The sequence below is a fragment of the Canis aureus genome, chromosome 24 (assembly GCF_053574225.1).
Source record: "Canis aureus isolate CA01 chromosome 24, VMU_Caureus_v.1.0, whole genome shotgun sequence".
Classification (NCBI taxonomy): Eukaryota; Metazoa; Chordata; class Mammalia; order Carnivora; family Canidae; genus Canis; species Canis aureus.
This window is the reverse complement of record NC_135634.1, coordinates 48,079,325-48,091,041: the sequence shown is the minus strand read 5'-3', so window position 1 is coordinate 48,091,041 and position 11,717 is coordinate 48,079,325. Positions and strand designations below refer to the sequence as shown.

At 54.8% G+C, this 11,717-nt stretch overlaps 1 protein-coding gene across 7 annotated transcripts in view; it reads right to left on the bottom strand.

The window, feature by feature from the left end:
• Positions 1–939: 939 nt before the first annotated feature.
• AGAP1 (ArfGAP with GTPase domain, ankyrin repeat and PH domain 1) overlaps positions 940–11,717 on the bottom strand; it is a 529,451-nt gene continuing 518,673 nt past the window's right edge. For 6 of the 7 annotated variants that reach the window (XM_077869332.1, XM_077869330.1, XM_077869331.1 and 3 more), the window contains 2 exons: positions 9,736–9,991; positions 940–8,718 (listed from right to left, as the gene is read on the bottom strand). In XM_077869332.1, the coding sequence (XP_077725458.1) occupies positions 8,515–8,718; positions 9,736–9,991 (460 nt within the window). In that variant the 3' untranslated portion in view covers positions 940–8,514. Of the gene's footprint in view, positions 8,719–9,011; positions 9,252–9,735; positions 9,992–11,717 lie in introns of those variants that run through there. The other variant, XM_077869329.1, reaches the window with a different exon arrangement.

Below are 11,717 nucleotides of genomic sequence, written 5' to 3'. Positions count from 1 at the left end.
GTGCCCTCTGATGGCCTTGCCAGCCCTGGCGCTACTCAATCCCTTACGCCATTTAAGCCATACGTTAGCAGAGGCCAGAGAACCAACACGCGTGTAAGTGGAATTGGTTCCTCCTAAAGCGTGGAAGAGGAATCTGGTCCTCCTTTTCCCCGTATCCCCCAGTCCGACCAGTAAGCTCCGTGACGTTTTGCATTTGGCCTGCTGGCTGTGGTGTGACCGCGTTGCCGGCGGCCGTGTGAGCTCGTGCGGCTGGGTGGGATGTGCTGTGGTGTGACGGGCTGTGCTGGCACACACGGGCCATGAGGCACGGCGGCGCTGTAGGGTCGCCGTGCCATCGGGAAATCTCCGCAGGAGACGTAACTACGGACACGTCCTGGGACCATATGGCTTTATATGCATTGCCCTGCAAGAGTGGGTGAGGGGGTGGGCCTCTGGCTGTGTGCAGAGAGAAGCATCTGGAAGCATCTGTGTTCCCCAAAATTGCTGACTGTGGTGATGCCTGGGTGGTGGCAGTTGGGTGTTTTAATGTTCGGAGTTTGAAGGTAGAGATACGATGTATCTTGTGTGAGAAGAGTGGGATACTGTTAGTGACGGGAGTACTGGTGAGAGCATTCTGGAAGGGCTTTCTTTCCTAGCCACCTGCCGAGTCCTTATCACACACCCGGGGTAGCGTGGTCCAGCGCAAAGATACTTCACAAGCGAAGCCATGGCCCCTCAGAGTTGCTTGAAGATGCACAAGTTGGAAGAGATGCTCCTTATCGTCCCCTCACGCCATGGCCACAGCACGTATGTGCCAATTTCCTCACGTGAGAGGCTGCCCGGCCTAGCACGTCCCTCTCCTCTCTCTCCTCCCCGGAACACACAAATCCCATCTGCCAGGACAGATGACTGACACCCCCTGGCACCCCCAAACCCCAAAAAACCTCCGCAGAAGCAGTGTAGACATATTTTCATTTCTTTATTAGAAAGAGGTCTCTACACTATAGCCACCTCTCCCCATTACTTTACACATTTCTCTTTTTCTCTTTTTCTCCCCCCTTAGAATACTGTACAGCGGACACAAAAAAATCCCAATGCAGGAAAATACAAACTGGCATATTTAATCAAAACAAAATCATATGAAATAACAAGCAAAGTGAAATGTCTGTCAATGGTTTTAATTACAGTACAAACAATATAAATAAAGCATCATTGAGTCATTGTGAAACAAACTTGCTGAATGAGGTAATATAAAAACAACCGAAGGAAAAAAAAAAAGAAAAAAAAAAAAACCAAAACCCCAAAGAAACCAAACCCACCTCTAGATAAACCCCAGGCCGCTCTTCCATCTTCTATACATCACTATTTACAGAAACAGAAAAATGTGCTGCGGGGGGCAGAGACTCGGTGTCCCCTGTTTCCCTCCCAGAAATGCCTCCCTCGTCACCTTGGACCCGCTCGGGCTCCCGCTGGGAAGCACACCAGCTGCCACACGAGCACCCCCCACCCCCGATTCAGGGTCACAGGCAGGAGAGTCGGGGCCGCGTGGGGCAGGAAGCACTCCCGACACCCGACGGCCGGGCCTGGGCCTGGGGAGGCCGCTCCCTCCGGGCCCCGTGGAGCGGCCTCGGTCAAGGGCGCAGGGCACCGTCCCCAGCACGTGGGTGCTCAGAGCAGGGCAGGGGTGGCAGCCTCAAGAGGCGCACGTGCTCAGCACAGAAGCCCAGCTGGGAGGAGGGAAACGGGGGTGCTCCTGAGGTTTAAGGAAGGCAGGATTTCCAACCTGGAGCCGCGTGACGAGCCGCAAAGCCCTTTTACGCATCCCGCTGCCTGGGCGCCTGAGCAGCCCGGTGACCCCCTGCTGTGCACCCGGGGGCGGGGCTGGGGCCGGAGGGTGCCCCGGGCTCCCGCAGGGTCAGCAGGCGAGCTCCCGCCCTGGCTCCAGCTCCGGCGCCCTTGGGCCCCTCTGTCCTCTGTGGCGGGATGGCGGCCGCAGGGCTGGGAGCAGTGGTCACCAGCTGGGCGCCCCCCCGGCCTCTGGCAAAAGGCCTGTCACTCGGGATTTCTACCCCCGGGTGCCCGGCCAGGGGCGGACAGCCCCAGGACGTCCTTCCTCAAGCCGGGACACGCACCACCTTACACGGGGCATCAGGCACGACTACGTGACCTCCTGGGGGTTGGTGACCCGCCTCGTTACTGGAGTTTGGGCCGGCCCAGATGCTGACTTCCCGGGCACCGTGGCCACAATCTGGTCCGGGGGATCAGGGCACACTCTGATTTAGGGGCAGCTGCTCCCGACACCTGAGCGTTCCGCTTGGAAGATTCCTCGAAGCTCTTACGTCTTATGTGGTTCTTTTCTTTCACCTGCGTCTCAAGGTGAAGGACACGGAGTTCCTGCTGACAGTGAACCCTAGGCAGCCCTCACTTTGGCAGGCGAGTCTCTATCATATGGCACCCCCCGGGCCCTCGGGGGCGTTCTCTACAGAAGCCACACACCAGGCCAGAGTAGAACACAAGCCCTGGGCTGACCTCTCGCACCATGCACCCCCCCGCCCCCCCGCGACGAAGGCGGCTTGCCCTGCACGTACCCTGCAGTGCCCGGCACAGGGTGACACCTGCTAAACCCCCGAGCTTGTCTGTTGCTTGGCAGGGGCAGCTCACAGCGGGGCGCCGCTGGGCACACCTGCCTCCCCCTGCCCGCCTCCTGGCACCGCAGGCCCTTTGGATGGGATGGGGGCCCTCGGACAAAAGCATTTTTACCAACCAGGTGCAAGCCCCAGAACCAAATGCTGTCGTTTGACAGCAAAATCAGCACCCACCCCCCCCCCCAAGTGAAGTGCGGAAATGAGGGGTTTTCAAATCTGCCGTCCTGAATCCTTGCTTCGGGAGCGTGTTTCCCACGCTTGTGAAACTCAACTACTTCTGGAACTTGGGCGTTTTAAAAATCACAGGCTAAAAACCAGACTTTCTGGTCTTATAGCATCCTGTGCCGGTGGAATGTCCTCTAATTTCCCCTCTGGCCCACACGGAACAACTGGAACTGGAAAGAAGTGCCAAATCTAGGTTCAAAAAGCAGTAGGCATCCAACATTCAATAGGGAATCCATTAATATTGTTAAAAAAAATCTATGTAAGGACAGCCTTTCTCCTCTAAGGGGAAGAACATGCGTGTGTTTGAAATACGAATTCCAACCTGTTCTGTGTCCTTTCTTCCTGGAGGGGAAGGGGGAGGGGCCCAGTGTGGGGGGTGTGGACCCCCAGAGCCGCCCTGCTGTTCTCTCCTCTCCAGGGTCCTGGCCATTCTGGGTCCCAGGGGTGCCTTCCCGGCAGCAGTGGAGAGAAAAGCCAGACACCACTCCCGTCTACTCCAGGGACCAACCCACGCCCCCTTCTCTCTTCTGCGAAATTGGAAGCAATTCAACGTGTTGACTGAAAGGCCACCTGATTTAGATGCTTGAACCGCGAAGGAGCCGTCAGGGTGCAGGGCACGGAGCAGAGTGGGGGCGACCCCACCGCCAGCCCCCTGCCCACTGTGAGCACCACACCCCGGGGGCCCTGGCCGGGGTGGCGGGGCCCACGCCGAAGACTCACTGACCACAGGCCTTCCAGAGGAAAGCCACTTGGGAATTCAAGAAAGCAACACGTCGATAATGGTCCAAAGTGAAAAATCCGAGCCTGGATGCCAAAGGCCCTTATGTAGCTTTTGGTGAAGGATGAGGGTGAAAATCACTTGAAGACAGGACTTCACAATGTGTGAAACCCACGTTCGAGGAGGGAGTTAGAGATAAATTATATTCCCTGGGAAAGAAAGATGTGTATCTTCAGCACATTGCTATTTGAATTCCTTCCTGACTGGTTTTCAATTTGTTTGTTGAAGGACATAAATACAATCCAGGGGAGTTCTAGAAAGTCACACCGACCTTGGGGGGCGCGTGAGGGATGGAAATAGAGCAGATGGGGGAGGGCAAAGCAGCCGGTGGAGGGGTAATGGATTTGCTTTCCAATTATCTTTGCCTTTCGAGAAGTTTTGGAGGTCTGAGCATACTTACTTTTGGAGCCTCTACCCTCCCTAGGTGGGAATGTGGAGTTATTTCCAGAGCATTCTAAATGCAAGGAAGGTTTGGCAGAGCTGGAGCCTCAGGGATCCACATCCTTGAGCGCAGTGCGGGCTGGGGGCCGGGCAGGACCCAACGGCCACCCTGGAGGGGAAGAGGTGTTCACCAAGCGTGGGCCCAAAGGAAGCTAAACGCCGGCCTTGACGGGGAGGGAGGCCGTAGAGCCCTGAGCCCCGTCAGCATGGTGCTCTCCAGCCAGCTCGGAGAACCCAGTGTGGGGAGTGTCCCAGCAGCCTCCTGGCGGCTTCTGAAGGGACGGAGGCCTGTCTACCACAGGGTGCAGCAGAGATGCGGTCAATGTTGGGCCTAAGGTGACCTTAGCGAATGCACGAGGGTAAGACTCAACGTTTTCTTTGTTTCTGGGAAATCGAACTCTGACAACAGGAATGGAGGATAAAGGTCAGGACGTGGGCAGCGTGGCTCTCCCCTCAGGGGAGGGGCTCTTTGGGAGTAGGGGCTCACAGAGAGCCTCACCCCCTCCTCTGACACTGCTCCCAGCACATGGGGGTGGGGAAGGGCACCGACTGGCTCGGCAGAGGAGAGGCCCGGAGGCTCGGGGGGCTGGCAAACATGCTGTCGCTGACTCCCTAGGGCACTGGCTGGAGGATGCGCTGCCAGCGTCGAGGGGCAGCCTTCCAGGCACGTGCCCTGGCTTTGGGGCTATCAGCATTCCTGTTCCTAATGGACACTCCCATTTCCTGAGCATACAGCCCCTGGCATTTATCACATTGGTTGGAAACCAACTGGTCATCAGATCCTGCGAGGCCACCCCAGTGTCACTGTTGTAGAAGAGGCCCAGAGCTGGGTACCTGGCCAAGGCTACACGGGAGGGGCAACAGAGCCCAGGGAAGCCAGGTCTGCTCTCCCCTAATGAAGTTTGTGACCGCTCCTCTGCAGATGTACAGGAAGTGTGCAGATGTTACAAAACTGGGCAGACTGGTCTGTAGGCCAGACGGCAGAGGCTGGGTCCAAGCAGACCTCAGCAGGCTAGACAAAACTCCAGAGGACAGGTGGAAAGGCACGGCCGGCACAGGTCCTGGGAGGGCCACCCACTGCCTGGGCTCAGGGGCAGAGAATGGGCTTGTAGGATTCTGGTCAAGAGCAATCCCACAAGGGCGCTCGGCAGCCCTGTGATCGACAAGCACCCCCACTGCCTTCCCCTGCTTTCTGGGGTAATTATATGCAACGTGCTTTTACTGGGACACATGGAACTGCACCTGCTCATGGGGTCAAAGACTCATGAAAATGTCACTTGTGCACCCTCAGGCTGCTCATCTCCTGAGACGACAGGAGACAGAATCAAGGCTCCTTCCCCTGCAGGAACCCCGCCAGATCGTGATGCTACATTCCCTGGTGACCACATGCACCCGTGCCTTCCGCAGCAGGTGACTTCAGGTTAAGGGAACTTTAATTCTGAATAGAAAAGGCTATGTGGACTGTGCAGTGGTGTCTTCTCATCACCGTCACTTCACGGAACCTTCCGTGGGAATAAACAGTGACAACAACACGACCCCCTTCCCAAACTGGTTGTTTCTAATGCCAGCCCTTGGCTTTATCTTCCCCACCTTGGTGTGAGAGCAAGGCTTTAGGATGGAAGTGTGAGCACTGTACAGGCGAAGAAAGGCCTTCTGGTGTGACGCCGAAATACAGATTAGCCACCGGTCACTTTTATTTGGAGAACGACCCTTGAAATCCACCACCACCTCTCCCCTGTTGCCCAAACTCAGGCTCAGGAAAGCCGGCTGCCTCCTGGAGCAGATCAACGTTGCTAAAAATAGCAGAGGAAGGGTCAAGTTTTCTGAGAAGGAATCCATAAAGTCCCCATGCCGGAGAGAGAGAGAGAAGAGAGAGAGAAAAACCAAACCAAACCAGACCAATCTAGCATTCAGGTTGTGAAAGGCTACGTGAAAAAAAGTCGTTTGGGAAAATATTATATTATAAACACATATAATAATATGTACACACTCATATACATCTCAGAAGCCTTACAAGGAATTTTCCGTTTCTTTTCAAAACGAGGCTTTGCTATATGATAGAGCATTCCTAGAGCGGGAATTAGCTACAATGAAATAATTTAAGAATTTCATTTATACTATATCTGCGTTCACTATGTAAAGTCTAGGCTAAAGGCTGTGCGGAGGCGAGTGTGGATAGCTGGGTTAGCACAGTAACGTGTTCTTCAAAAATAGGCAATGACATTTTTTTTCTATTCACATTTAAAATAACTACACAGTGATGAAACACAGAATTAAAAATCGGGGCTGGAGGGGAGGATTAGGGACCTGGTGTCAAGGCTCTCAGCCTCGTGGCTTCTGTACCTGCTATTCCTGGAGCCTGCTGGGTTCCACGCAGCTGAATCAAGGTTACAAATGTCCATGAAACACTGACCCACATATAAATTCAGTGTAAAGATTTATTTTTTTTCCCCACCTACTTAAATTTTTTTTTTTAAAAGTGAAAGAAGAGAAAAACTCTTAGAAAATAGAAGGTTTAATATATGAGAGCAAGGAACTTGCCTGGAGGCTGCCGGGAGGACGTGGCCCTGCTCCTGTGCTGACAGCGGTCCAGAGTCGCCTTCCCAGTAGGATGACCTCTCCCAGGTCACACCTGCTAATGGGCTCTAGGCACAGCCACCCCTTCTTGTTTTAAACCCAAGGTGTCATGACCTGGTTTACTGCGTTTGCCCACCATGCTGAAGGTGGCTGGGGTCTCAGGCAGCCACAGACACAGGGACGACGGCAGGCCAGGTGACCCAATGAAGGAGAGGCGGAGGGCCTGGCCACCAAGTCAGGGGCCAGCCAGTGCCACAGAACCGTGGGTGGCCGGTCAGGACCCGCCTCCGCAAAAGCACCCGGGTCTGGTATTCAGAAAATCATCCCCGGCTTCTCCGCGGGGCCCCTTCCTCTGGGCCTGCAGAAGTGGTATCAGATCTAAATAATGAGAAATCACATGCCTCCTTCCCCCACTCTCTCATAGGCATCTAAGTGTCTTTTTTTTTTCCTTTCTCGATTTTAATAAGCAAATTGTACCACCGTCTTCTTCTGATATGTTCCTTTTTAAAAGCTGTCGATCACATTAATGGAAGTGTTTGCTGCTGGGAGTGTTTCCCAGGTACAATGATCTGTAACCCTCTTATTTCAACTAGTTGCATGCTATTTGTTCACATCCAGTTCAATTTATAAATTAACAGAGGTGCCATTTGTCTGTACAAAAATCAATGCATATTTATGAACTTCTTTTATTCAAATAGATTTTCACAATCTTATCTAAAGACATGACACAGAAGCCTGTGTGACACTCCGGTGTGGCTCGGGACTGGCCGAGACAGCCACCTTAGCAAAAGGGAGTGAAAGCTCTCTCATATTTGGGGGTGTGGCGGGGGGGTGGGAGGTGGAAAAAAAAAAGCATTTTATGCATTGACTTAGTTCACTACATGGCCTCAAAATGTTATTATTAGCTTGAATTTGTGATTTCCTTTTGAATTTGTGACTTAACTCTTATTTATTTTTTCCATTTTGTTTTTGCACCCAAGGAGACTCCAGTCAAATAATACTCAGCAACTGGTTTCCCCTCTTTGGACTGAAAAATTAAACAGATACTAAATTATGACAGTGAATTTAGAAAGGAGGGCTCCAAGGGCTCGAAAGAACATGTCTGGGATAATACGATGCTTCTAAGAAGTATTGCAATCACATCGTGGCAATCATCAGAGCGTGCTGCGTAACTACCTCCTCGGCTAATATGCTTTCTTCTCGGTGATGACTAATCATGTTCTATTAAACAGCGGTAATGCTGGAAGAACTCAACTATACAAGTGTAATGAAGCCAGTATTCTCCCCGGACAGATTAGCCACAACTGATTTGACACATACCATCATAGGGGCTTCAAACCTGACAAACTCTGCTTGCTTCTGATTTATGCCGTCAAGCTCCTCGGAGAGGAGATGAAATCCAAGTGTTCCGTTTGGTAGAGGTGAAATGTACTGATGTGCTTAACTGCCAGTTAAGGAGAGTTACCCTTCCCCTTGCTCCTTGCCCACCCTCCCCCTCGCGTCCCCGTCCCTTGTGCCGTGCTCTGTGTCTACAGGGCTCTGTGTCAACAGGCCGCCCGACGCGGGGGGAGGGGGGGAAGGGAGGGTCCCTCGCCGTGTGCTATCATCAACAAACCAAGGCCCGCCGGTGGGTCCTGCTTGTTGTTAGGGGAGTTCATGAAAAGGAATCCGTTCGGCAGCCTCCTGGCCTCCTCTTCTGCCCCAGGGAGGACGGTCAGGTTTTGTGATTTGTGCGTGGAGTGAGGGCGGGTGGGCGGGCAGCCACCAGGAGGAGAGTGGGGACGTGATGGGACTCACGTGTCGTGACTTCCAAGAGGGGGCATGAGGCTGTGGGTGCCCGGGTGCGGCGGGCAGATGGGTGCGTGGTCCTCAGATGATGGTGGGCACCCTCCCGCTGCTGTTGTTCCGGTTATTGTTCTTCCGGGACAGGTTGGGGGTGGCCATGAGCACGAAGCGCTCGTCGGGGCAGCCGTACTGCAGCAGGACGTCGATGCACTCCTGGCTGGAGGCCTGCCGGGCGTAGGCCAGCGCCGTGTTCCCGTGGGCGTCACGGGCCATGACGTCCACCCCGTACTGCGGAGGAACAGAGGGCCGTGAGGTCACCGGTGGGAGTACGCCCTCCCAGGGACAGGCTACAGATGTGAACTGGCTGGGGAGGTGGGCAGCCCCACGGCGTGTTCTCTGAAAGACCGTGCTTAACAACTAAAAGGCCCTCCTTTCTGCAGGAGACCAAGGATAATTCTAATGTTGCTAACTCTGTTTTGATGTTCCAATTGTAAAAACATAAAACAACTGCATTTTGATCTCAGAAGCGATTCTTTTCCAGTGTAGGAAATACATACGTAACACACAAGAGCACAGGGACAGTGGCTACCCCCGCACTATCCGGGTCCTATAACTGGCCAGGGTTTCCCTCTGTCCACCCCCTGCCCCCCCCCCCAGGGAGTTCTCTGCTGCCTCTGGACCCCTGGATGGGGACTCACGGTGGCCGCCACGGTGGGGCATGGACTTCTCTGAAGCAGCCCTGCTCCTTCACATACTCCCTTTCCTGTCTCCATTCGGGCATCATGACTAATGCTTCCATAGAAATGTAAGAAATCATATTCCTAGAAGAAGTTACCAAGAACAGGCCAGAAGAAGCCCTTTGACAAAGTCCTACCGTATCAACCATCACACTCTGGGCCCAGTATTTTTATGTCTGGTAAAAGAAAAACCACATACATAAACTAGCTGTGTCCCTGCTCTCCGCCCCCGTCCAAAACAGAGATGATGGGAGGGAACAAGAGGGACACCTCTGCCTGGCTTGACCCAGGGGGGTCATGAGAAGCACGAACTCTGCAGACACCTTGGCTCCTTGCTAGCGGAGCGTGTCCCGCTCACTACCTTCCTCCCTTTACTCAGTCCTCAAGCACAAGGGGCGTCCTCACGTTCGGGAGCTGGGGAGCCAGGGGCCTCGGTCCCGGAGCCCTCAGTGCCCCAGCCCTGAGGCCTTCCATCTTCAGACCTGTACCCTTCCACCAGAAGGATGCCCGCAGAGCAGACAACATGCCCGTGGCAGCTCTGCTCCATGTGCGGCACCTGGTGACCTACCCAGATCAGGAGCTGCGCCAGGACCACATTCCCCTTCCGGCAAGCCAGGTGCAGTGCTGTGCGGCCGTCGCCCTCTCCGCACGTCTCATTCACCTCCTCCCGGGAGCCGTGCGCCAGCAGCAGGATGACAGCCCGCAGGTCCTCGTCGGCGGTGGCCCGCAGCAGGTGCTGACCAAGGGACAGCTCCGTGCAGGGAAGCGGCGCCAGGAAGAGTTTCTGCTCATACTTGGCCCGGATCCACCGCTCCTTCTCTTCCCTGTAAGACCCAACCACACGGGTGCAGTCACAATCAGGAAGGGCAACCAAGGCCGAGACCCCTCTACCCAGAACCTGTGTGGTTCGGGGGCGTCCGGGAGGAAGGGCAATAGCAGGAGATGGGTATCTTCAGGGAGCACAAGGAAGCCCCCTGAGGGACAGGTTGATTTTTCCCAAAGTGGGGTCCCTGACCAGCAGCATCAGTAACCACCTGGAAAATTGATAGAAACACAGATTCCCAGGCGCTGCCCCAGACCTCCTGAATCGGGGCCTCTGGGGGTGATTTAACAAGCCAGGTGGGGGGTTCTGATGTCTGAAGGTGTACACAGAAGCCCTGGCCGTAAGTTCACAGGTTTTTTTTCTGTTTTCGCGCAGAGCTGTGGCCAAGAAGACCCTCCTGCCTGCCTGAGATCTGGGACGATGCAGGGCGGATGCCACAGCCCGGGGGTCTGTTCTGTGGGGAGCAATGACAGCGTCTAGCTGGGACTGCAGGACATCACTGGAGGTTAGGGGCAGGATGGCCAGTGGGCTCCCCCATATGGGTGTGACCTTGAACTCTTAGCTTGTAACTCCTCACCCTAGAAGGGAGTGTGTGAGCCCCCTGGGGGCTCCCAATACTTCAGTTAAGGACCATCTCGCTCCAGGCCCACGTATGAAACCAGACACCCCAATGGGGGGAAGGTCTGGAAGAGACAAGCAGACTAACTCAGCTACTCTCTGGATACCTGGGGAAGGTCAAGGTGTTCCAGGGCCCAGCCCCGAGACAAGGCAGGCGGCCCAGGCGGCCAGAGGCCAGAGCTGAACTAAGGGCGCAAGAGGGGAAGACCCCATTCTGCAGCAGCGGCTGCCCCTCCCCCTGCAGCGTGGCCTGCTGGGAGTGTGCCCCCTGACCTGGGGGGGTGTCAGGGTCCAAGCTGGACAGGATGCTGCCTGTGACCTCTGGAAGGAGTGCTGGGCATACGGGGGGGGCGGGCAGAGGGGGGCAACGGGAAGAGGAGGTAAAGAGAGAAAGCAAGAAACCAGCTGCAAGGTGTGTTGGTGGGTTTCAGTTTCTACAAATGGCCTGTGAGGGGCACTTAAAGCAGCCCCGCCATCCTCACAGCTCTGCAGCACCGCCAGGGGCCAACAGGAGCCGCAGGAGCAGGAAGGGAGGTTTCACAAGCAGCTCTTGAGGTGCGGGGGTCTGAGGGCTGAGTGAGGTGAGTGAGGGTGGGGGCCGAGCCTGGGGAGGGCTCCCAGGAGGGTGAGCCTGGCAGAATTGTTTAGGGGTTGAGTCTGGGGGGTGAGTCTACGGGTGTGAGTCTGGGGGTGCGAGTCTATGGGGGGCATGAGTCTGGGGGGCAAGTCTGGAGGGGGTGCGAGTGCCCTGGGGTGCAGGCAGGTGGGACGCCCTTAGCTGGACTGATGTGTTTTGATGAGGACCAAGAGATGAAAGGACAGCCCTACAGAGGAGTGACTGTCATTACTGAGACAAATAATAACACAGCTTCGCAACTGCCCCCTCCTAAAATCCAGCGTTTCCTCCCGGGGAAGAGTCAGGGTACATAGCTACAAACTACACAGAGAATCACTTAGGGCCTCCGTGATACTCTAGAAAGAAAACTCATTAACCATGACATTTTTTCTTCCGAGGTACAGAAAAAAGGCCTTGTTTACACCTTTTACCCGTGTTTACATTGTTCCTAGTGATCTAGTGTCGGGTTAGCCCTAATCTGTTTTTAAATACT